This window comes from Sphaeramia orbicularis, chromosome 13 (assembly GCF_902148855.1).
Source record: "Sphaeramia orbicularis chromosome 13, fSphaOr1.1, whole genome shotgun sequence".
Classification (NCBI taxonomy): domain Eukaryota; kingdom Metazoa; phylum Chordata; class Actinopteri; order Kurtiformes; family Apogonidae; genus Sphaeramia; species Sphaeramia orbicularis.
In genome coordinates this window covers 34,720,315-34,748,208 of record NC_043969.1, presented here as the reverse complement: position 1 = coordinate 34,748,208, position 27,894 = coordinate 34,720,315, and the positions used below count along the sequence as shown (strand labels likewise).

The following is a 27,894-nucleotide window of genomic DNA, read 5'->3' as shown; positions in this document are numbered from 1 at the left end:
CTCTGATCTTCACAGCTCCACAGATGATAGATAAATAGAATGTCAGCGCTGAGAAAATGCCACCTGTCCTACAAAATGAGCCAATCCTATACAGTCCACGCTACCCCCCCACCACCACCACCACCTTCAAAATGAACATCTTTTTCACTTCTGACATGTACTCACTACACTCCTACAGTCTTAAGGGCTACAGCAGTCCATCATCGTCAGAGCCCTCCCACTCGGATCATCTAAAACAAACAGAGCTCTTCATCAGGGGAAGATAAGGCGAGCATAGGCGTTTATATGGCGGGGGTTGGGGTGGGGGTGGGGGGTGGACCTATCTGACACTGAGCCAGCTGAGATGCTCAGGTGGACAAACCTGCTTGTGATTACACATCAGATTGAAAAGCAGCAACCTTGGTCGGCCTCTGAAGATGCAGTCCCTTTTTTTTTTTTTTTAATGTCGTCTACATGCCCCGTCACTGAGCTGCGAAACCCTGGGAGCCACGCATAAACAGGATTAGCTTGGCATATCTCACCCTTTTTGTGGCTCTGTCAGTAAGAAATCACTGCCACATGAATACCAACAACTTACCAACACACAACAATTCCTTCCGAGGTGAGGAGATTCTTTTATTGAGTCTGTGTGATCCAGGAGAGACGTGGCAGTCAACGGGTGAACTGTTATCGCAGAGTAATTAGCAGCCAGTTCACTCTTTTCATCTTTATTATCCTCTCTTTCTTTGCCATCAACAACTCTTTTATAGGTCCTTTTGTATTTTATTACTTTTCTCCAAAAAGACTCCTCTCACAAACAGAAAAGGAGTGCATCTGAGCATTACTGCTTTTTTGGGTTATTGATTTTAGCACTAATTACAAACAAGCCTCCACACAAGCCAGTATGTGAGCATTACTTAGCAAATCTAAATTAATACCTCTAGTATGAGCACTTTCTACCGCAACCACTGTAGTTCATGCTTCCATTAGTTTAATCTCAATAATCTCTATCATAATTAATGGCATTATCTGAAAAAAAACAAGACCCTTTCACCAAACCCATTATACACTGTGTGCGAAAAACAGAGTCTGTGAAACTATTTTAACCCTGAAAAACAAGTTCCAGCCATAATCGTCTTAGATGGGAAAATCACTGTACATCACACGGCATATTGCTTTGTCAATAAAGCAGCTGGTAGCATTACAGGTCTCTGCAGAGCTCCAATGATTTCTAATACAAAGCTAAAGCAATTAGAGTATGAGAGAGAAAGTGGAATTTTCTGCTCTGTGGTGTCATAATGGGGATTGTACAGTACGTTTCAGAACCTGGACTGGGACTGTAGCAGTGGCTTTGGAAAAAAAACAGCATACAGAATAGAATAGAATAGAATAGAATAGAATAGAATAGAATAGAATAGAATGCAATGTAATGTAATGCAATGCAATACAACAGAATTCAATCAAATCTAATCGAATAGAATGTCATGCAATGCAACACAATACAATACAACAGAACAGAATAGAATACAATACAATACAATACAATAGGCTTCATTAGAGTTGCACAATATTGGGAAAACTTGCGATATGCAACAGCACCGCAATAATGATAATATTGCAATATTTCTCGTTCACCTAAAGAAATACTAATGTCATCTACAAAGAAAAATGTTCCTTAACTGTTAAGATGAGCCAATTGTTTGTATGCTGACTCAATTATTTACAATTTAAAACAAAATACTGTACTACGACAATCAGTTACACAGTTCTGTTCAAGAACCTGGTGATGCTGCAACCATAGACCTTCAGACACAAACAGTTAGATAGTTTGTCATTTTATTCATGTATAACAATGTGTAAATGACATGGATGTATTTGATAATAACAAAAGTGCCAGAGTATATCGCCATGTAAGAGCTTTAACACACCATTATTCTGTTGCTTGCCTGGTTTGGTAAATACTGCAGATAATGGTATAATGGTTGAATAGTTATTATCGTGTTTTATAAATTGTGTCATGTATGTATTTTATGTTGTTTGGACTTTGTATGGCTGCTACCTTAACCAGGTCTCCCTTGCAAAAGTGATTCCTAATCTCAATGGAACTTCCTGGTTAAATAAAGGTCAAATAAATAAATATAAAAATAAAATCTTTAAATATAAGTGTTCAGGCCTTGCCCAAAGCTGTACTCTGAAAATATTCACATCTTTTCAACATCAATAACATGGAAACTTGCATTCCACCACCAGCAGTAGCATTACTTCAGATTTTTTGCCAGAAAAACTAGTATGTTAGAGTGATAAAGAAAACCACTCTGGTACCCCATGGTGTGTAAAATAGAAAGTTAATGAAAAAAAAAAAAAAAGAAAATAAATGAGTTATGGTCAAAGTCAACAAAACTCTGGTTGAATGGCTTTTTTGAGCCCCCTAAAATGCTGCCTATAAGCCTCAGGCACGAGCTCATAAGCGCATAATATAGCGCCTTTCAACTTCTCATAATTCAAACTATCAGACACGGACAGTGAGGCGCAGGCTTCTAAAGCTTTACCACTGAGTTTACATTGTAGTAAAATTGCCCAAACGTCTGCTGGCCAATGTAACGCAGACACAATACGCTCAAAAGCACCGAAATAAGACTCCACTTCGGTCTCACGAAAAAACAGGACAAGTTGTATGTTCTTAGACACATCAAACACGTCACAGGACCCAACCAAGACGGGTTGCTCTGTGCCTAAACCTCAGGCTGCTTGCAACTCTAATTTACGCATCTGAATAGCTGATTTGAACTCCAACTTTTTTAACACTACCTCCCTGGAGGTGGCAGCATCCAATTCGATACGTTTTAATTCAAGCCCACGTCGCAGCTGAAACTCCAGATCCCTTTCTTCTTTATGGGTTTTAAGCTGGATTATACATACGTCCACATGGGGATCCTTAGGAGAAGATCCTGCACTTGCATCTGCAGATGTCCGAGGCTTCATTGCGATATGAATATTGCACTAGTGATGTGATGTTCACGAACGAATCGAATCTTTTGAACGGCTCTTTGAAATGAACGATGGGAACCGAGTCTTTGTAAAGAGCCATTCATTGTTTTTGTTTTTTGTCTTTTTTTTAAGGAGGGAGTGTCCGATTGCTTGTCAATTTAGTGTCACTAAAACCCTCTTTGTTTTCAATTGTTTTCTTTTTGCTATGATTGTTTCTTTTTGTTCGGTTGTAGCAACATCCCGTGCATACATCTGCAGGCCAAAGTGTGCACATGTTTTTTTTTTTATTTCTCATCACGGCATTCCTTTTCTTATTACCACATTTTATTTCTACTTTGAAGAACAACCGTTTGAAGATATTTGTGCATTGTGGAGCTTTCTAATATTTACATATATTTTTGTTCATGTTGCCAGAGTTACATACAATGTAACTCCATCATTTGCCTAATGTCACCTCTCATGTCATGTATTTAGCCCACATGTTTGAACTAACTATTCTTTTTTACGGTAAGATAATATTTACTGCCGCGCCAATTAAACACCTTTAAAATGTAATGTCAATCATCACATGTAGCCTATTTAGTCATTAAAACATTGGTGTTTTAAAATATTGCAAAAAACATAAAAGAGCCAGTCTTTTGAACGGCTCTTTTCAGTGAACGGCTCCTGATTGAACGGCTCCCTTCAAAGAGTCAAAAGTTCCATCACTATATTGCACACTCCGTTATCGCTATTACAATATTTTTTCGATATATTGTGCAGCCCTTGGCTTTACTGTCATTTCACAGGTTGTACAATGAAGTTGAAGGTGGTCTCTGAAATGACCGAAGTGTACTCACCAGTAGAGATACGGTTTATCCTTGTCAACATTGATGTTATTCAGGGGATCCATTCTGAACCAGGAGTTGAATGTAAACCCGTTCTGGTAAGGCCACTTGGCAATAGGAGGTAAAGCAATAGCCTGGGGACAGAAAAACCAAATGTCATCTGAAAATATTGCAGTTGTATCAAACTAAAGTGAAATTAAATTTGAGGAAATCAACTTGAGTCGCAGGGTATAAAATAAAGTACCAATTAAATACTAACAACTAGCTTTTTGAGAATGAATAATGAAAACTGGACTATGCGAGTGACTCCACAGTGACTAACTACATCATTATATTATTATTTTCACGTGGAGTGTTTTATGACAAAAAAATGTCCAACGTCTTAGAAATAACTCCCCATTTGATCCTAGTTCTATTTGCATTTGGATAAAGTTGGAATAAATATCAGACATTTGAGACATTTTCAGTGATACCTGCAAATGTTTTGCTTTTACAGACTGCAAAACTGCAAAATGATTTATTCTTATTTAATCAACTGCCTTGGTTCTGTCTGTTTGACTGTTTATTATTCTGTTTCTTTTTATCCCTTCTCTTCTTCCATCTCCCTACAAGTGCTTTTTAGCAATTTCCAGGTTGATGCTGTAAAACAAACTGTTCTTATTTTTTTGCCTGGTAAAATAAAGAATAAAAAAATTTATACAATATGTATTTTCTGCTGATCAATAAAAACAACAGCAAAAGGTATATTAGGCTTATTTTTTATATAACATTGTTAAGAAGCAGGGGGTGACTGTTGTTTTCACCATCTCTATTGATGAAAATATGACTGAAAATTATGTTTACAGACAAGGTAACACATTCAAGTCCTATTCACATTTCATTCAGTGACATTATGACATTTTATTGTAATAAAACAGACACAAGTAGCATTAGTTGATACGGTTTCAGCTTCCTTAACATTATATGACTCTACTTATTGGTATGTTAATATGGTTTGCAAAAGCCACAAATTCCACATGAAGGAAAGTCACACTGATATTGATAAATTAAATAAAGAAAGAAAGGTTTACTGGGTGACTATGCTGCTAAATGGCATGAAAAAACAAATAAATGTATACATTTAGTTCAAAATACTGTTGCATCACAATTAGTATAATATTTTACGATATGATGCTGAAGAAGTTATAATACTACTGACTATCAACCAAGTCAAACAGGCTGATTTTCTGACTGATTTGCTATATTACTTATACAACTCAAAAATATATACAACATAGGCCTAGAGGTTTTTATATAATTTAATGCAAAAATTATGCAGCATACCAGTTAAAGAGAAAGATTTTCTATTCAGCAGTAAGTATGATATTCTGAAATCTTCTGGTCTCTTTCTCTACCCAGTTCTTCTTCTGACTCTAGTTTCTCTCAGTTTGTCGGAACACATTCACCTTTCAACAGCTTCAAAGTGCAAGACCATTTTTGACATCAATCATACCACATTAGTCATCTTTCTTACACTGGGTACCTCAGCTGATGATGTACCAGGCCTATATTTGTAGGTGGGTTTTATCAGAGGAAGGTCTTTATTACCCCACCCCCCAAAGGGGAGGCAAGGGGTATTGTTTTTGGTTTGTTTCTTTATTTGTTTGTTAACAGTGTGGCAGCAAAACTATTGGTTGAATTCTTACCAAATTTGGTTTATAGATTGCCAGTGACCCAGAATGGATCTCATTATATTTTGAGAACAGTACATCAAAGTTAAAATTTTTTATGAATTTTTTAAAACAAATTTTCCCCTTGACTTACAATAGTTGAAATTTCAAATGTCTTTAGCAGCAAAACTATTTGGTGAATTCATACCAAATTTGGTTTACAGATTACCGGTGACCTAGAATAGATGTCATTACATTTTGGGAAAAGTAGGTCAAAGTTAACATTTTTTACAAATTGTTTAAATCTTTCGTTTTTCCCATTTACTTATAATGGGTGAAATTTCAAATGCCTTTAAAAGCAAAACTATTGGTTGAATTCATACCAAATTTGGTTTATAGATTGCCACTGACCCAGAATGGATTTCATTACATTTTGGGAACAACTGGTCAAAGTCAAAATTTTGTATGAATTTTTAAAATCTTCCCATTTATTTACAATGGGTGAAATATGTGTGAGGGGCGGGGTTTGTTGTACCTGGCACCACTTGTTTCTAATTTCCCCCATTTAGTAAGTAGAAATGGTCAGAATTGGTGTGAAACCTTCCTCTAATCTGCCCTTGTTTGTGATATTAAAAGTACTTTAAACATTTCAGTGAATGGAATCTGGAGCTTTTGTTCAGTAAATGTTGTCCTGTCATTACGTTAAGTTTCTAAAAGTGACAGTTTTGCTGAAAATGGAAGACACACACCTGCAGTGACCCCAGTGAACCTGGACATTAACTCTTCAGATGTATAATCTAGAACAATAAAGTGTTAAAAATGGCTGGATTGTATATTTTTTAATGTATTTAATTAAACTTGTTGCGGTGAGCATTGTGTTTAACTGGCAAAAAATAATATAGATAAACTTATGTGGTCATGTAATGTACATGATAGGTGTTACAAGGTTATGTTCATTATTTTTTATCACACCTGTGTTTGATTATCGGCTTTCATTTGCTTGTGTCAACTTCGCCTGAAGCTATTATCAGCCTTATCATAAAGGTTGTAATTGACTCACAGTTTTTACTTGAGGAAATGCAATATGTATGAGTTACAGCTGCTTATGTATTAATCACACCATTGTTCTGAGGCGTTATCTTTAATATTGTTATGTTTGGCTTATGCTTGGTAATTCATGCACATGTAAATAACTTTAATGTAACAACCTGCCTGGTTCTATCAAAATGCATATAAGATTTATACCTTTTTAACCCATAAAGACCCAGAACTCCTTTTGTGTCAGTTCCCAAATGAATGTTTCTCTTTATTTAACCTTTCTTAAGTGATTTATCACCATTTATTATATTATTATCAAATGTATTTTGCAATTTTTCTACAAAAATCAGGTATTTCCCTCTATTTGAGTTCACTGATCATTTAGATTTTTATAAAAAGCTCAGATTGAAGTTGAGGGCTATTATGTCAGAAACAGAGAAAACTGAGGTAAAAGTGACTTTTTTAGCAAATATATTGTTAACTGAACCTAACTAAAGAGGGAAATTATTATTAACCCATAAAGACCCATTGGTACTTTTCTGGAAGTTTCCACATGGAATTTTCCCTCTATTTAAACTTTATTAAGTGATTCATCATCATTTATTTTGATATTGTCTTCTGAATTTAGCATTTTTCACTGTAAATCGTGTATTTTCCTATATTTAATTTAGATGTTCATGAAAACTCACTGTAATTTCAAAGGTTATTACATCAAAAAGAAAGAAAACTGAAGAAAAACGGACTTTATCAATAAAATATGTAATTAACTGAACATAAAACAAGTGTCTCCATCCACTATCATTTACCAAACTCCATGGGTTTTATTGGTGAATCAATGTTGTAGATGATGTTTCCACAGTAACTACGAAGCCTCTGAACATTCAAATGAGTCATATGTGATGACCATGAAAAGACGACAAACTGCATTTTACACCAATTATTTACATGTATTGATAGGATTAGTGGATCAACAGGTACTTAACAGTTTAGATCAGTAGATACTTTTGGTCGCCAGTGGATGTTTGGGTCTTTATGGGTTAACCCTTAGGGGTCCACGGTCACGGCCCCGTAACTGAATCACATGACATTTTCAACATGTCGTAGCATCAGAAGTCGGTCACGTAGACCACTGGGGACAATTACAATGTGGACTTGAAACACTCTCCCACTTTTTATTTGATGTTAATAGAGCAAATGCAAGCAGAGATATGACAGTTTGAAACCGAAGCAAACAAACTTGAGTAAAAGTATGAAAATGAGGTGGGGGGGGGGGTTATATTTCTTACCATATCTACGTCATTTTTTGTACTTTTTCAAAAAGGAAAAAACTGGTGGAATCTGCGGATTCTAATCCACAGATTGCATTAGCATTACAGATAAGTTTGCGAATGACTCCCACCTGAACTGGATGTGGAACCAGGGAGGACCAGGGGTGACAAAACTGAAGAAAACGCCAATGTAAAGATATGCTTTTATGTCAAATATTTTAAGTATATTGTTAATTTATTCCAATTTTGATTTTATATACCCAATATGTGGAACCAATATTCACTTATAAAGTCTTTGAAAAGGTTTGTTTAGCATCTTTGTGTTATTTGTGCAATAAATTATATACATTGATCAAATCAGATTTTATATTTTTTGTGTGTTTTTTGGCCTTTTGTGTTGATATTATAGGTTAAAGTGAAAAAATAATAGGCAGATGATGTACATGAAGTTTTGCTGAAAAAAAAGATATCAAACATGGGTATAAAAGGTAAAATCAAAAGCGGCCAAAATAGGCTCAGACCTCTAAGGGTTAAAGTTTACTATAACATGGAAAAAAAATGTGACTGCTTACTGCTGCACTGCGACCAGAGAAGTTGAAGAAGGCATCTGGACCATGTCTCTGGGGCATCTGATTCAGCACAGACAACATTTTGATGGCGTGCTTCGGCTGCACAGGTGGCAAAGATTAAAAAAAAAAAAAAGAGTAATAACAAGAGAGTCTTTCAGAAAGTCAATACCTTGTCAATTGCCTCTCGCTCATTCTGCAGATGAGTCGAATGTAGAACAAGCATCGAACAGATGAGTGTAATAGTTCTCTGGAGGCCGACTCAATTGTCACAGTCATATAACACAGGTCTATCCAAACCCACTACATCTGATACCTGCAGTCACTTACCCAAAGGCCTCCTTCCCCTTGGAGCATGCTGAAGAGGAACTTCAACTCCTTGACTGTGATGCTGTAGCTCGCGAGTACTCCTAACATGTCCACTAGCAAATCTATGAAGGAAAGAAAGCACGTACACAGCAACGGCACGTCCACACACAAGAAAAGAAATGGTAAATCTCACATACAGTTGCATTTTAAACACATCGGCTCATTCCCGCTGAACACGAGTGGTCGTCATGAGGAGAAGTGTTCTCATGCATCACTTGGAGAGATAATAAAAAAAAAAAAAAAAAAACAGTTTCACTTTAGTTTAGCTTTATTTTCACTGAGATCATTGTCTGTGAAATCCCATTATATTTATCACAAAAACACTTCCATTGCAATTACATGGAAACTGACTTGTAAATCAAAGTGATGTCTAAATGGAAAAGTGTTTAACTTAGAGGCAAGTAGCGCTGCAGGGAAAATGCATTTAGATTTCATCACTGGAAACATAATTTAGTAGTTACACAAGGTATGGATGTGATTTGCGCAGTGCAAGAAAATAATACGGTGACATCGATTTCCATAGACAAGAGAAAAACTGACCTGAATACTGATTTGAAGAGTTCATAACTGAAAGCTCTCTTTATATTAAAAATTGTTTCAATATTGTGGTCCCTGCTAAAATGTAAACAACCTCCCTCTTGTATAAATGTTAGATCCACAGAGGAATGAATATTTACATATACATGACTTCGATAAAAATTCAGCTATATGGAAATGAACGGAGAGGGTTGTGGACATAGAGGTGGTGCTAGAGAAATTTTAATAGCACAAAACAGCAGTGGACCATTCTAGGATTTTTTGCTATATTACTAAAAATCATAGCATTATAATAATATTTTACAAAATTAACCCTTAGGGGTCAACGGTCACGGCCCCATGACTGAATCACATGACATTTTCAACACGCCGTAGCATCAGAGGTCGATCACGGAGACCACTGGGGATAATTGCATTCAAAAGTGCGGACATGGAACACTCTTCGACTTTTTATTTGATGTTGATAGAGCGAATACAAGCGGAGATATGACAGTTTGAAACCGAAGCAAAAAACCATATCTACGTCATTTTTTGTCCCATTTCAAAACAGAAAAAACTGGCCAAATCTATGGATTCTAATCTACAGACTTTATTAGCGTTACAGGTAAGGATGAGGATGACCCCCACCTGAACCAGGTGCGGAACCTGGAGAAATCGCCTATGTAAAGATATGCTTTTATGTCAAATATCTGAGTATAGTTTTAATTTATTTCAAGTTTGATTTTCTATAGCTAATATTTGAAACCAATATTCACTTTTAAAGTCTTTGAAAAGGTTTGTTAAGCATCTTTGTGTTATTTATGCAATAAATTATATAAATTATTCAAATCAGATTTTATATTTTTGTGTGTTTTTTGGCCTTTTGTGTTGATATAATAGGTTAAAGTGAAAAAATAACAGGCAAATGAGATAGATGAAGTTGTGCTGGAAAAAAAAAAAAAAGATACCAAACATGGGTATAGGAAACATTTCTTTATATAGTATATCAAGGCAAAATCAAAAGTACTCAAAAACAGCCAAAATAAGCTCAGACCCCAAAGGGTTAATGTTTTTGCCTAAGAGTGAAATGCAGTCTTTCAAAGAGTTCTGTGATTTAAATCTAGATTATTTTCATCTTAGATTAAGTTGTAAATTAATCACAAAGACTAGATTTGTTTTTGACCACAGTGTTTCTTTTTCATTGCTTCCAGAATGCTGATTTTACAAGTAGCAGTAAAAGCTCTGCTGCCTTCCTACACTGAATTGTTACAGTGTATTTTTTGATTACAACACAGACAATACAGCGAGGGAATGAAATTGTTTTCTATTTTTGAAAGAACATTTCCACTAAACTTGTTTTCAGACCTCTAGTGCATGACTGTTGGATTGAATCCCTGTGAACGAAAATGGAGTTTTCCCATCTAAATCACATTCATGTGCATACATGTGTCTTAAAGTTGCATTTTACTGGAGTGTACGGTATAGAAACTGTGCCATTGTTTTAAAATTCCAAAAGCAGATCTATTAAAAGATATGGAGATAAAGTTCTGTTCCCTGATGGAAAAACTGTACGGCACAATCCATGCATACTTGATGGGCATGTCCCATTCCTAACACTCCTGTTGAGAGGGAAAAACAAGGCCAGCCAAAACTAATATATACCTGCAATCATGTCATCCACTGAGCTCATTTTGAGCAGCAGCTGCTGGATGAGGCCCACTTCAGTGCTCGTCTGAAGGTTGTGAACACTTTTGCGAAGGATGGCTGTGAACATGCTCCAGATTTCAGCCTGACAGGTGACGTTGCAGTGCTCCAGCAGCTCCACCATGCAGCTGATGCTCTCCACATCCTGAATAATGAAGTTTGTTTCCAGATCAAATTCACCACCCACCAACTGCAAGGGGAGAAAAAAAGATGGAAATTAAGTTTGATTCTCTGCTTTTTTATTTTTATCTTACTTATTTCTATAATCAATACCACACTCAAAGTAAGGATTCTCAGGACTTATTGCATTAATGAGTGTGAAATCCTCTGTTTTTCAATGAGTTGGTGAGTGAGGTGATAATAACCGAAGGGGACCCTATTTTCTAGGTCACTACTCTGACGGGAAAGGTCTGACCAGCACTAGAAGAAGTCTGTGGAAATCTCTGTTGTTCTAATAGGTTCTTATCAGTATTTAAGTGCCCATGAAAATAAAATAGCTTGGCATTTAATGTAAAGCGGATTGCAAGGGGTCCCTTTAGCCCTACTGTCCCTTTTCGGTCACAAATGGTAATCACTATTAAGAAAGTAGAAAACAATCAATAATGCAGCTCTTCAAGCTCAACAACCATGAAATTAGCCCTCTAAAGAAGTGTGCATGGTATATATGGAGAACACTGACAACAACTAGTGGTGGGCATCAAAGCAAGCAGGTGGAAAATGAGCCTAGATACCCACTGCACATTACTGTGATTGACAGGTAATAGCTAGGTGAGATCAAAAGTAGTCTGAAGTAGTGGAAAGAGTCTTGCCCGTGGAGGTATATACTAAACCTCACCTCAATCATCATCAGATCTTGGTGCAATTACATTACGGTGATGCATGTCACCGATGGAGAGATAATCTGGCTTCAGAGTGCAGTTGTGGAGAAGCTAAAAATAAAACATTGCCCCATGAATGTTTGCTGTGATCCTATGGGCAAGGTATCTCCACTGATTTCCCAAGGTCCCCATTCGATTCAGTTTCCAATACAATTTGATTTGATTCAACATCAGTTCAGTGAGTGATATGTCCTTCAGTTATAAAACCAATCTGACTTGGATATGAGGGAGAAATGATAAGTAACGCTCCAGAGCAGTTACAATAGAGTGGTTCTGTGGGATGTTGATATTCTAAACTCTCAATAGCAGGGGGAAGACTACGACTAAAGCCACTTTTACACAGAGAAAGCAAAAGGTGAGATGATGACCCCACCTTTTTGCCACTATTGACCGATTTACACAGCCAAAGCCAAATAATAATAATGGATTACATTTCTATAGCTCTTTTCAAGGCACCCAAAGCGCTTTACATTATTGATCCATTATTCATTCACTCTCACACTCACACTCTGGTGGTGGTAAACTACATCTGTAGTTTGGGGTGGGCTGACGGAAGCGTGGCTGCCCATTCATGCCAAACAGCACCTTCAACCACCACCAAACGTTCATATGCATTCATACACCAGTGTGAGTGCCACTGGAGGCAAGGTGAGTGAAGTGTCTTACCCAAGGACACAATGGCACACACACAACTAGGACAGAGCGGGATTCGAACCACCAACCCTTCGGTCATTGGACGACCCAGTCTACCTCCTGAGCCATGGCCACCGCAACAGAGGTGAAACAGGCTGGACTTTTTGCCTTACGGAATCAAAGGGCACAATGTATAGTGTGATGTATACTCTTGTGTGTCGGAAATACGCCGAACATAGCATAGCATAGAATCTCTATTCCACAAATGTTAGCATGGATAGAATCCTCCACCCAAAGTGAACAGCTAGCAGATCTCGGCGTCTCCCCTGATCCTCTTTCTGGTTACACTGATATGTTTGTTTACTGTAAACAACCCGTGCTCATCTTTAAATCCCCCTGGCATGGGGGTCGCACAAACAATACATCATCAAAACATCACACCTTGGTTGCGGAACGAGTGGTGTTCCTTTTACATAGCATTCCGGAATCATGATTCCACTTTTATCACGGCTCTGTTACTACATACAGAGGTGTTATAGAGCCGCAATAAAGGTGGGACCAAATGATCCCACTCTTTCATTTACACAGACATCAGTCCGGAATAAAGGCGAAATGTTCCCGTAACAGAAGTGCTGTGTAATAGGAGCTTAAGACTACCAAAAGGAACACGAACAAATCAATGCTATGTATCCACAGACTAATACTCACTGAATAAAGTATAAAGCCTATTGTTTGCACACATCTGAATTATAATAACATCAAGTTTTCTTATTCAGTCTAAAATTCACAGTTGTTTGTTCTGTCAATCGCTCAAAATAACACTGTCTTATAATCATCGCACGCTGCATCAGCCGATAGTTTACATTTCAGCTCAGTTAGCTTAGCTCTGTTCTTAGACAGAAAATAGCCACAGTAAAACCATTAATCACCTCTGTATTCTGTAGGGTTTGTGTCATCAGTAGCTACACTAAAGGTAAGTCCCAGTGGTGTTAGTTTTCCTCACCATGGGAGACTAGCAGAGTGACTCACTACTCCCTCTAGTGGTCACATTAATCCCACAGCCCATCATATAAATAAATTCTGTTCATATCTCTACAATGCAATACATTGGTGTCTTTGGCAGAACTTCAGAGCTAGTCATTCTTAGTAATCTAATGAAATTTTTTGGTTATTATTTAATGTTTGAAAGCAGAAATATTTCATGTAGCCCCCTGACCATGACCAACCACTGTTAGCAGTTTTCCAGTGCAGAAGTGAATAACATTTACATTCAAAAACGATCTTGGCATATTATTAATTGATATTCATTCATTCATTCATCATCTGAACCCGCTTTATTCTCACTAGGATCATGGGGGTCGCTGAAGCTTATCCGAGCTACTTATGGGCGAAGGAGGGGGTACACCCTGGATGAGTCGCCAGTTCAATTCATAATTATTCATAAATAATTAAAAAATAATATAGATCAGAAAAATTCAACTCCATCAAAAGACAGAAATATCGACAAAAATATTTGAACATTTCCATAGAGTTAATTTTTCTTCAGGCTGCTTTTCAGCAAAGGATTTTTCTGTAAATACTGTAAGCTGAAATGTTTTGAAAATCACAGCCAATACACACCCTGAAAACTAGATATCTTCATCAATGAGAACAAAGAACAGGAACACCGTTGTCTGAGTTACTAACAATAACAAGAATGTACAGTCTGAAATCCCTCTGGGTGATGATAATATGAAGTCTGAGTCAGCAGCACAGTGGCAAAAATGTGCAAACAACTCCTACAAAACCCTGCCAAGTCCACCTCTTAAATATAGTAACTATGAATATTAACTGGTGTGGAAAATTAATAAACTATTGACAGCAGAAAAAAAAAAAATCGCATAATGCATGTGTCTGGTCTATCAAGCACTCATTTAATCAATTTATTATAATCATGATATGAATCAAAATGGGAACAAAGGGAGAATCAGGCCAAATATATCAGAAGTTTCCAAGGTTCCTGCTGTGTTAGGATCACTGAAAATGTCAGATTTTTAAAGATGAATGAGTTCATCTACTAAATGTGCACAACTTTGATGTGCAGAAGAGAAAAAAAAGATCAATTTAAAGTCACAACAAAGACATCCTGCTCTAAAGGCACAGAGCAGAAAACAGGTACTTTGGCAATTTAACAGTAACCATGTTGTCAGTGTACCCAAAAGTGGAATTTCCCATAAATTTTGCATTGATTTTACTAACTTTGTTGAAAATAATAAACTAATTAAATCACCTGCATGTAGCATATGAGCTTTCTTAGGGATAAAAGGCTGTCAAATTGGTTGCTGGTTCATGAGCAGGTTATTATTATCAGATGAAAGCTCCTCCTGCTGTAGCCACCCTGATGCTTATCACTGAACACTGCAAGCAAATAGGGAGAAAGAGCCATGAGGTCTAGACTAAACCTCATCACTCTGCACTGCTGCTGACATTAATCACACCATTCACAGGCACACCAGTCCTGAGAAGTGGTGTAATTGCAGATTTAAATCCCCAGAATAATTTTCCCCCATTATGCTAGAAGAGGTAAATAAAGACATGAAATCACTGATTACACACTTAAAAAATGGAGAGCACAGGTTTTCTGAGCAGCACAAAAATGCCACAGAGGAAATCAATGCAGTTTGAATACCACTTAATTTCTGTGATGTAAACCCTATAATCAGCGATGAGCAGTAAAAGACCGAATCTTTTGTAAACAAGAGGAAAGTACAGTAGTCTAATACGGTGAAAACATAATTGCTATATAGTGTTTGCAGCGCGCAGTGAAATTCATCATGCCAAATGTTTAAAAATAAGTACGGTATGTTCAGCCGAAATACAGGAAAAAGGTGTAAGAATCCACTACAACGCTAATCGACTGCAGCATTACACTGCAGGGAAGGAAAACCTGGGAGAAAAACAACAATCCCCTGCAACAGACCATTAATTAGACATTCTTGGTAGAATGGCCAGATAGATTTCAGTCAGTAAAAAAGCATATGGCAGCCTGCCTGGAGTTTACTTAATGACACTAAACCTGAGAGACTAAAAGATAAGATTCTGCAGTCTGGTGTTAAAAGGCAGAAAAAGGAGGCTTCAAGATGACAGTACCAATATCACCGCCAGGAGTCAGAGAACAATAAATAAAGCAAAACACGGTGAGGTCACTGTAGGCAACGTGGTGACGACCTCAGGATGAGGTGAGACGTAGCAAGACAAATGCCATGACAATGCCGCGGGAGTCTGAATGTCTAGTGACAAAAGCAGGTTTCAGTCCAAATGACAGGACCTGTGAGGCAGAGATATATAGACTGACTGGTCTGTGATTCAGGTTTACAAACCACTGACACAGTGGTGTAGTCCAAGGTATATGGTGATATACGGAGTACACCTACTTATTTTTCAGTCAGCATTGCGTATACCCACTTCTAAATCCCCCTGATGTGCACCATTCAGTAGTATCTGTAACCAAATTACCCATTTTTTCTCCCCAGATGGTGAAGCCATGACCCGCCCTACTCTGCCTCTAATTGGCTGGTACTTGGTAACTTCACTGATTAGATTGGTTAACTTTAGGCATGAGGACTGATGAGCCAATCAGAGGCAGAGTGGGCGGGTCATGCCAAGGAAAATATTGCTAACTTAGTGCCAGAACCAGGGCTCTGCTAAGTGCTGTCCACCTCTGGAACCTGATTTGACACCTCAGGTGCCAGTGCCACCCCAGTTGATTGACAGGTCACTTCACGTCTCGTTGAATGATGCGCGATTATTGGAGACGCGAACAATAAAGGCAGAATAAACATCTTTGAAGCGATTGACACATTGAGAGAACCTACTTTCATGGAATATATAATTCTGAGGTAAGTTTTAAGGTGGTTTCAGAATGAGTCACTGTTTTAAACTACTGGACATATGACTGCACATTTAGAGAGGAGATTTTGTCAACAATAGTTAAACTGTGTGAGTAGGCTAACGTTATGAAAGGCTAACGTTAGCCTATGTTTGCCTCATGTTGAATACATTTGACATTCATGCAGCTGGTTGTGTGACCAGTAAAACCTACAAACTGCTCCTGCTCCTAAAACTGTGTTTTTTCTGGACTACTTAAAAAAAAAAAAGGCAAAAAATTAAAGTATACCCACCCAGGGGCCACCACACCACTGCACTGATATTAGAAGGCCTCGATTGCTATAGTGAAGCTCATATTAGGCTTCTGGAATTAATTAGACTCAAAAATAATAGCTCAAAATCAAAATGGTTCCCACCTAGATTTTTTATGGTAATTTATTCATATTTATTCATTAATACCTTTAACTAAGGCCCAATCCTGATTCCTCCCTTGCCCCCCCCCCCCCCCAATTTTGTGCGTTCACATGAAGGGGTAGGGATGTCCTGATTCCTGATGAGTCAGTGGGGAAGGCCAAAAGGGGAGGGCTACAAAATGAGGGGTATGAGAAATTTCCCATAATTCTGTTTGAATCATTGGCAAGATGGAGGTAAACACAGCAAAAAAATGCAGCAGTGTGATGAAAGAAATACACAAATGTATGTATTTTCTTCGTCAACAATCATGTGATAGACTGTTTAATGCTGTTTTAATGTGTTATAGATTGCATTTCTGTGGTATGTGGTTGATAGACGCAAAAAGATGCTCAAAGCCTATGCAACAGAGACAGTTACAGCTGCTGACGGCATGGTGAATTATTTCGGAAACAAAGTTGCCGCATCTGTTTATAGTGGCATTGATGACTACTGATAACTTCACGGCTCTCGAAGGGTTGTCCCATTTCACTGGAGAATGTCTCAACCCCTACCCCTTGCAACTCCGTTTCAAGGTGTAGTGCTAAGTGCAAAGCCCAAAGGGTAGGTTTAAGAGGGAGGGCCAACGGGTGAATTGGGATTGGGCCTAAATGTTCACTTTAACAGTGATCCAATTTATAATAAATTCTATGAGTAGTTTCATGCATGTAGAATACGTTTTAGTGTTATGTTTATTTTTTAAGCAATGGCATTGGCAAATTAAGCGTCTATTGTTGTTTTTCTTGCCTAAAAATTAATGTTATTATTTGTACCTGCCTTGAAAAATCCACTATCGGTAAACCTCTCCTGTGCTGAAAAGTCCCAGAAACAGACAAAAAAAGCGGTGCATTACATGTTATTGACCAAAGAGGATACTACTTCACAATGATGTAAATAATTTCTTAAGAGGAGTGCATTATTTTATAAGTTTGCAACATTTGAAAAAAAAAAAAAATTGATATACAGTATTTTTTCCCTTAATGAAAGAATGTATGAGCTGTTTGTTCACTCATGAGTAGCAGGACAAAGCAATTTATGAATGCAATACGGTATCTATGGACAAAACAAATACTACTTTCTATAATAATGTCCAGTGTAAAATTGCCAATCAAAGAAAACAATGTGATACACAAGAGAAACAGACAAATCATGTGAAGTTAATTTTCCCTCTTCCTAAAGTCTACCTACGGAAATGAATGTTTCATTTTCTTCCTGAATCCCTGCTGATTCGTCAGGACTTATCTAAAATGCTACAACAGCAGGGAACACTCGTGAGGGAACAATCATTTATTTTGCAGCTATGTCTGACTTCTGCTACTGATGGGCTTTGATGATAGAACACTGGTAGCCTTGGTCTGTTTTCAACCAACAGCAGCTCACTGTGCTGGTGAGACTGAGCTGATAGCGGTATCAGTATTCTGCACAATAAAACTGCAGCCCTGGGAAAGACAAAAATGTCATCAATTCAGATACTAGTGAGTCAGGACATTCAAACAAACAAATGGTGCATTTTACAATATCACAATGTACCATTTATTACAGAGCAATTGTACAGATTTATAGGTACAGGTCTTGTTTTCTTCCCTAAAACATTTATGAAAGTGCACATTTTTAAAGGAAAGTGAACCTGGGAATTGATGAACACTTTTGCTATTCCTTTTTTTGACCTTTAAAAACATTTCTGTCAACTATTAATCCATAAAGACCCAAACATCCACTATCGACCAAAATCATCTACTGATGTAAACTGTTTAATACCTGTTGATCCACTAATCCAATCAATCCATGTAAATAATTGATGTAACATGCAGTTTGTCATCTTTTCATGGTCATCAGATATGACCCATTTGGACGTTCAGAGGTTCCGTAATGAACATGGAAACACCGTCATCTTCTACAACATTGATTCACCAGTAAAACCCATGGAGTTGGATCCATCACATTGGATGGAGACACTTGGCTGATGTTCAATTATTTAGATCTTTGCAGAAAAAGTCCCTTTTTCTTCAGTTTTCTCTATTTCTAATATAATAACCCTCAACTTTAATCTTATCTTTTATGAACATCTACATGATCAATGAAGTAAATATAGGAAAATACCAGATTTTTACTGGAAAAACACAAAATAAAGAGAATAATATTACAGTAAATGGTGATAAATCACATAAGAAAAGTTAAATGTAGAAAAAAATTCATTTGGGAATTGGCACAAAAGTAGCACTGGGTCTTTATGGGTTAAAGGTTCAATATGTAAGATTTGGTCTGTTCACACTCTGGCCTCATTCATGTTTAAGCTCAACACTCTTTGTGTAGAATTTCTTTTTGCACTGATTTCTATTTACAACTCAAGTTGGTTTCTGCATGTATCCATAGCACACCCCAATGACCGTATTCACAATTTAAAAAAAGCCTACTTTGTCTTTTTATTTTGTAGTCTTACTTCCATTCTAGACTGAAGGTTCAATTACTTTACTGCTGATTGTTGTTAGCATTCTCATCTCATTATCCCCCAAAATGTTAACTGTAGCCAGCACAGCTTTCTCAGCGAAAGGATGCCCAAAAAAACTGGAGGAGGAGAAACTGGTAGAGGTAGACCAATATATCGACCAGATATATTGATCTTTTTCAGTATCAGCCATCAGCCTTAATTTTTTTTTTTTGAAAGCCGATATTTGATCAGTAGTAAAAATGTTATACGATATTTGATCAGGCACCTGTGTGGGCAGCACTTGAAGTTTGATAAATGTTTAACGAGTACTATGTGCACATGTATAAAAAGCTTAATTATCTGAGTGTTTCAATTGTATTTTATGGTTCATGTGCTTAAAAAAAAATAAGTTAGGCCTTAAATATCGGCCTCAAAAATCAGCTGTAGATATTAGCTGACCAAATTTTTTAAAAATCGGCATCGGAATCAGCCTTGGAAAAACCCATATCAGTCGACCTCTAGAAATTAGTTTAGATATTGGGACTATATTTTGCATGCACACCGGAAGAAACTGCTAATTATCGCAAAAATCAAAAGACTTGTCATAGAATCATTCTTACACAGTTTTTATTGGGATTATCTTCTGAGCTGAAGATGATATTGCTGCACGTTGAAATAATTTTCCTGACAGAACACGACTGCAGACAGATAAAATACCAGGGGCTGAACTTGTTATTTTACCGATAACGTGGTCACAAGTGAAAAGTTAGAGGAATTTACAATGAATCAGAGAGCTGGCTGTTTAAAAGTTTCCTAAGGTCGGTTTATTTCTAAGAAATGGCTCAGGTAGATATTATTGGAATCACTGTGAACAACCGCTTGTGGAAAAACCTGCCATTTCTAATCATTCCAAGTTGGAGATACAGTTACAAACATGTATGTGTCAACACAACAGGTAACAGACTCACACTTCCAGGTAAACCTTATTATCTGTAATAAAACTGAGTGTACAGATAGATGAACTGCTCAGCTATACATCTACTATGATAGTAATAATAGTGGTGGGACAGCAAAAATGTGCAGTGCTATGCTTCTGGACACCTGGCACAGTTAAAAATCTTTGACATCTGTTCCCAGTATTGGCATTTTCCACTCTGGGATTCTACAAAGCAAGACCTTAGAGGAGCAGTTTAGTCTAGCCAGAACTGCAGATTTCTGTAGAGTGTAAAAAGGAGCAAGCCCAATGCAGTGTTACCTTTGACAAGACTGTGCAGGCAGTGGGACAGCTGAGCTCAATGTGCAGAAAAGTCAATGTACAAAGCCACTACACAGCTTCATATGCCTGCAGTAATTAGGAGCACATTTAAAGATCACAGAAGACTGATGGTTGCTGGATTGCTGGATTCTGAGTTAAATAGTCACAGTTTCCTGATCTGATTTTTCTGAGGAGGACATGCTTTGCAGACAATATCCTCCTGAGACTGCGTAAGTAAACATTTTCCACATTTTACATTAAATAATTGCCTTAATTGGAAACAGCATGATGCAACAGTTAGTTTTTTACCTCCTAAGACCCAGCTATGGGTTTTCTGTCCACATTTGTGCACAAGAGTTTCACAACTTTATACAAAAAAAAAGAAATTAAATCTGTCCACCACAAAGGACATTCCATAAAAATTTAAAAAACTGCATCTGAAAAAACTGTTGCATCATGGTGTTTCCAATATAGGCACTTATTTAATAAAAAAAACAAAAAAAAGCTTGTACTTTGCTCACATTTCCTGGGTCTCAGGAGGTTAAAGAGGAACGACCCCACTTGGGCCCCCAAGTAGTAGGTCGGGGTCTGTGAGTGGTCAGCTCGGCCCTGGCTTAGGGGGTGGTGGGATGCAAGTTGGGGGCTGATCACCCTGTAGCTGGCCGCCTCTGGGGAGGGTGTATACTGTGAATGGCTGAAACACCCTATGATCCGGAGGAACACTACTGATGATGCGGCCCCCCCTGCTTGCCCTGGGGGGTTGTTCTGTTTCCTGGGTCGGGCCTGGGCTGGATGCAAGCCTCCTGGTTGTGCTTCTACTTTCCGACATTCACCAATGAACTTTTGTACGTGCTCGCACAAAGGGGATCAGCATCTTATCCTGTGTTTTGGAATCTTCAGATACATTTTGTTTTACCTCCGCCAGTATCAACATTTCCTGAAATTTTCGTCCAAATCCGTCCATAATTTTTTGAGTTATCTTGTACACGGACAGACAGACAGACAAACATCGGGGGGGGTGTCACTGATCTGCCTTGGCGGAGGTCTGCGCTCTCCGAGTGCTTCTAGTTTATTTTAAATTATTTTTTTTATATAATGTCCTTTTCAGTGGACTTTCTTTTTTTTAAGTAAAGCTGTGAAACTGCATTTGCTGGGTCTCAGGAGGGTATGAGAGAACTTTATGCACTCACACGCCTTATCCTAACAATCCCAGTGTCAACAGCCTCTGTGGAGCGCTCGTTTTCAGCTCTCAAACAGATGAAAACCTGCGCAAGGAACACAACTGGACAAACAAGGCTGTCTTCTTCGGCATCTCTCTATTGAGAAAGAATTTCTCAACCAACTGAAGCAAAAGGACAACTAAATGAGAATGTTATTGAACACTTTGTCAGAAAAGACAGACACATGGACTTCATTTACAACTGATGGATGAGTGCTTTACTCGGACATCACGTGTAAATATGTTGTTGACAAGTGAATTACAATTACAGGGTGGGGAAGCAAAATTCACAATGAACATTTAGTTGTTTTTTCTCAGCAGGCACTACGTCAATTGTTTTGAAACCAAACATATATTGATGTCATAATCATCCTAACACTATTATCCATACCTTTTCAGAAACTTTTGCCCATATGAGTAATCAGGAAAGCAAACATCAAAGAGTGTGTGATTTGCTGAATGCACTCATCACACCAAAGGAGATTTCAAAAATAGTTGGAGTGATTGTTTAAGTCAGATCAGTCAGAGATGCTAATGGTCTGAACATATACAGAGTATGCTATCTGTATCTGAAACAGAAAACCCAGACTTTCACTTTTGTTCAATAAAGTTTTGCTTGTTGCGCTACACATGGTCTAAAACATAGCAAAGGATTCTGCAATTTAACTCCTAAGGTTCCCAAATTTCACTCATTGTGGACAGTAACACTCATTAGGAACCTACTGTAACTTTATTGTACCAGATGTTTGAAGATTTTGAACCGGAAAAAAGACAATAGAAAGAGCGGTGTAAGGTCAACAGGAAGGTATGGGGTTCAGTCCATTGGCCTGTTGGTCCCCATTACATTTAAAACACATCACATGACAGAATGTTGCAAAATCATTTTTTGACTCAATGGTGAACTGAAAAGATTTTGTTGGTCATAGGACATGTCCATCTATTCTTACAATGCAGTATCACATGAACAGTTTATACAAATGTTTAATTAGATGCAAGAAGGCCAAGGGTATTACATAAACGTCTGTCCTTTAGTTAACATCTATATGTCACAAAGCGTGTTACAGAAGGTCGATTTACTCTACCTAAAGTGAAAACAAATAAAATGAAAAGTACTGTGATATATAGAGCCATGGTGAATTGGAATGCTCTGCTGGAATGAATCATTCAAGAAAATAACAAATACAGATTTAAAGAATTACTGAAAGAGTATTTATTTGCAAAACAATACTCGGTGTCTCCTAATGTTTAGCTGATAGACATTACATTGATATATAACTGTGAAATATATCTGACCATTTACAAAGTATGCTAAAAACTACTTTTTGGGAGGTACTGTTAATTGAACTAGGTCCTGTATAACATGTATGTTGTTTTTGTTTTGTAATTGTGATTAATGGTTTTTAGTTGTTGTTTGTGTTGTTTTGTTTGTTTTGTGTGTGGGTGTTTTTTGGTAATTTGTGTACTGCAGTGTAAAGACAATTGTGTTGGGTGTGGACTCCAGGAAGAATAACGATGGCCTAAACCAAAACTAATGGAGATCCAAATAAATGAAATGAAATTAATAAGGATTTGTAGGGGCTAGGAGCTTTTCTTCAGAATAAAAAAGTTGCCATTACTGTAATGATGGTTATGGGCGTTGTGAACTGTGCACAAATTATGAATATTTTTGGACTTCACTTTTCATTATGAGGGTAGGTTTCTAACTATTGCACTCGTTCAGCTGTTTACATGAAGAAGAGCCTGTACTAAAACACTGTGGAATATGCAATAAAATATCCTCCTTATTGCAAGACTTAGAGTGTGCAGGAATCTCCTAAATATTTATTGATAATGGGCTAAAAGTCAGAAGTCAAGGTCACTGTGACTTTATTATCTCAGTAAAAACATAAGGGATTTTCCTCTACTTTGGTACAGACTTGGTTTCATGACTGCCCTGAAGAGATTTTGATGATTGAAGTTTAAGTTAAAGGGATTGTGACAACAGTTTCAGAGAAAAAAAGGAACACAGATACGTTCATCAGATACATTCACACAGTACTCTCATTTACAAGCAGTGTACAATCAATAACAGACTACTTTAGTTTGTTTAATTAGCCATATTCACCTATGATTTTTCATGGCCAGAGTCTATTAACCCTGTAAAGCCTGAACCATTAAATCATTGACAGAAAATTCCAGTTCTTTGAAACTGGAGCCTTTATTGGTCCTTCTGAACAACGCTGTATCGTATTTGATACATCAGGTCTCAATGCTCAAATATTATTATTTTTGAACAAGCAAAAACATAATATAACACAAACATGTCTCACAAATTGGTAATTCCTTTTCAAAATTGGCAAAGTTCTGTCTCCTTCCTCATTAATGACAATCTTGTAATGTCACTGGAAAGGCCTCTGGTGGACAATTCCCCCCCCCCCCCCCCCCCCCCCCCGCCCCCCGGTGGATTACCTGTGTATTGCATGTATCTAACTGTATCCATCAGGTTTTTCAAGAAAAAAAAAATATCACACTGATCATGTAGAGGGCTTCAAACTCATGTATCAAATATGATACGTTTGGCATTATAGGGTTAAGTTGATTCTTGAGTCCAAGTGAATGTTTGTATCTAATTTTTGTGATAATTTATCAAGTCATTCTTGAGATATCACAGACAAATGGATGTAAATACTTTCTTTTAGAGTTGCATGGAGGATGCATTTAAAAATCATGTCAGAGACTAATAATTCCAAGTTGAAAAGCTCACTTCAATCTTTAAATCTAGTATTTTAAACCAAAAATGACAGGAATCTATAACAAATACAAAAGACAACTTGTCAATCATCTTCATGCATTCATGCAGCTGTCACTCAAGGGTTGGTGGTTCAAATCCTGCTGTGTCTTAGTCATGTGCTGTTGTGTCCTTGGACAAGACACTTGACCCACCTTGCCTCCAGTGTCATTAAAGGTGGGGTCTGAGATCTTAGAAAAACGGTTCAAGCTAGCTACATTTTGAAAATACTCAATTCAAAAGTCCAAACCCCTTTCTTCAGACGTCCCTCTGAAGCCACGCCTCCAGAGTAGTGGCACGTGCAATGCTTGTTCCCAAGGGTTCACGAGCGCTTCACAGCAACAATTCACCAGCAGAGGCTCTGCTCTGCTCTGTACCTGGGTTGGGCTCCGACGGCGTCTACAATCCGGTCCGGTCCGGCCGAACCGTCTCCGACACCGGCTGAAGCTGCATCCACTGCATTGCTCCCTTATGCCTCCTACCTCAGCTACAGCCCCGGCTGAGCCTCCAGCTCACGTATCCATCCATACCTCATACCTCATTCAGTTTCCTCTAACACCCCCGCTCTTACAGAACAGCTCCATTTCAGACCTATGTGACTAATGTTACATTTCCTAGTGGTTTATGTTAGTGACAAAACAGTTTGCCGGTGAACTTTCCATCCTAATGTAACTAATAAAGTCAGGTTCTGGCTACGCTTCCTGTATAAGCGCTCCAGCCTCTGGAAACGTGAAGAGGGGTACGCACAGAGGCGGGAAGGGGGGAGGGGTGAATGGCAGTTGAGTTTGATAGACATATCACCATTCAATCATTTTGAGTGGGCGCTCAAAATGATTGGATGGTGTTTTTTCAGTCCTGCCCATTCCACAGGTGACTGATTTTTTTAATTTTTGTGTTTGAGCATTTAATTAATTAGTTGTAATCAGGGTGTGAAGGGGATTTTAAGGAATATAATAAAAAATGCTCCAGAAAAACATTTCAGAACCCACCTTTAATGTGTGCATAAACATTCCTATGTGGTGGTCAGAGGGGCTGTTTGGTACGAACTGGCAGCCATGCTTCCGTCAGCCTGCCCCAGGGCAGCTGTGGCTACAAACATAGTTTACCACCACCATAGTGACAATATGAGAGCCAATGAATAATGGATGGGTGCCTTGAAAAGCGCTATAGAAATCTAATCCAGTATAATTATTATTCTTCACATCTTTGCACAGCCACCGATCTGTCCTCACAAGCTATTCCCACATATACAGAAACTCAAATACAATTAAACCTTCTGGATTTTTTTTTTTTCACCATAATACAACATCAAAGGTTCATGGAAGTTCAGTTTAGTGTAAAAGCAATGAGCTGAAGAGACACACAAGCAAAACGATGCACACAAACATCTAAAAATAATTTATGTGGAAGTGCAGCGTAATGGAGAGAAGCAAATTCAGCAGCCAAAAATTTGCACTGTATGATGCAAGTACCTATGTGCTGGTTCAAATCAGGCTTTTGCAGACAGAAGTAAAGATAACCCATTTCCCTGTTCCCAGGAGATGAGCCTGCGGAAAGAGGAAACCTGCCTCCTGCAGCTATGGCTAATCACACTGTTTCAATTAAGAATATCGGCTGTGGATTATTAAGAGGCTCTGAAGCTCAGTGGAGCTGTGGTGGATGATTTTCAAACCAGAGGAACAGCACTACAGTATTAGGTAGGAGAGAGGCACCACTTTAATTATGCTCTAACTACTTACTATCGTCACAGCTCACACTGGCAAAACCTGTCAGAGTGGATACACCACAGCAATGACTGACAGCTACCTTGGTGCACTGTAATAGCTGAGAAAGAGCCTTCTACTGGCAAACAGAGGTGAAACTACGTTAACAAGAATGGCCTTTATTCACCCCATATATAAAACTGAAGTTTGCTTCTATTCTCGTAATATTCTATAAAGAAAGGTAAGTCACTTTCACCTGTCTGACCTCAAAAGAACAATATCCTGTGATTTGCAGATAACCCGACAGAGCCTGTTGCACCCGAGGAAATTAAAGAAGCAAAGCCGTTACTGCGTTCCTCTAGAATTCCTCCGAGCAGGCGTTTATTTCATCAAAACTGAAAGCAAATGAGGTAAATTTAAGATAATTCCTCATGACTGTTGCTTCTTTCTTTTAGCGAGAAAAAAAAAAAGTGGTGGTGGTGGTGGGGGGGGGGGGGGGGGTTAAGAGACTCAGTCAAGTTTCCCTTCCTTTTTTTTTGCATACTATTCTTCATTCATATGAGATGTTGAATTAAGAGAGTTACATCTGAGCCCTTAAGAATCCCTCCACTTCCATCAGCCTCTGATTAGACCGGGGCTGAAAGCTCGCCGTCGCCATGGTGACAGCCAGCAAAGATTGGACTTGAGACAGTTTCCAAGAGAAGCCTACAGTGGCCACTAAATTGGGTGAAAATAAATAGAACTGATGTCCTATTTACGAGGGACTGCTGGTGGAGTGCGAGCAGTAAAGGAGACCCCTGGGAGCAGATGTGGAGAGCAGGAGTGCCCCTCTCATTTCTGAATGAATAAAATTAGACTTCTTCCAGGTTCAAAGATATTTTCATCTAGGCTTGCCAGATGTGGACAGTAACATATGAGAAAGGAGGAGGGTCCACTTCATTAGACTGAATAAAGACGTGCAATATTCTGCTTAAACTGGACTGTCAAAGTATGAAGATGCAGCAAAAGCCCAGATGTACTCATAACAGGGTTTTCCCATCAGATCTTTTGAATTCAGGCCAAATGCTAAGATGTAAACATATGATTTTCTGTGTTTCTAACAGCACACTAAACACAAACAGACGACAAAACCCCACAAGCAATCATTAATCAAAAGTATATTATAATTAGATGACACGCTCTTGTAAACATCACTGTCAATACTTGGAAGACGAAATTTCCCACAAACTGAAAAATATTAACACGGTGCAAACTAACAGAGTTCAATTACAGAATCTGAATAGCCCACAGTGTACTTTTAGACCACAAAGCATTCAAAGGAATTGAAAGTGATGCAAAAATATGGAATTCACAAGTAAAGAGGGGGGAAAAAAATGAATTGGCCGTTCTGCAGCCAAGTGCTTTGCAGCACCAGAGGGAGTTTACCACAAAACACAATGCACTAGGATTATTAAACAATTCTGCTCACTTCACAGCCACATGGAAAAAGACTTTTTCCACAATGATGCAAAAGCAGATCAAGTGGTTTGAATTCTTTAAAGAAAGCAAAAGGCGAGAAGTGAAGTTATGTAATTATAGTATAGAAATGTACGTGCAAAGTGTGCAAAGCCAAGATTATAGTTTGAGCTTAACATGGTTAGAGAGTAGAACATTTCCTCATTCTTAGAGATGTAACATATTTCCACATTAAAATATGTAAAAGGATGTTTTGTATTTTGCTGATTTGTGAACATACACATTATATATAATTATTGTCACACTGTAAACACTTAAAACATCTGAGACACAGT

General features: G+C 38.0%; 1 protein-coding gene across 1 annotated transcript in view; it reads right to left on the bottom strand.

The window, feature by feature from the left end:
• The window catches only part of nbeab (neurobeachin b), a 399,314-nt gene that overhangs the window by 278,432 nt on the left and 92,988 nt on the right, over positions 1-27,894 (bottom strand). Inside the window, exons 3-6 of the mRNA XM_030151793.1 lie at positions 10,863-11,094; positions 8,646-8,746; positions 8,322-8,417; positions 3,807-3,928 (exon numbers count right to left, since the gene is read on the bottom strand). Coding sequence (XP_030007653.1) covers positions 3,807-3,928; positions 8,322-8,417; positions 8,646-8,746; positions 10,863-11,094 — 551 coding nt within the window. The remainder of the gene's footprint in view (positions 1-3,806; positions 3,929-8,321; positions 8,418-8,645; positions 8,747-10,862; positions 11,095-27,894) is intronic.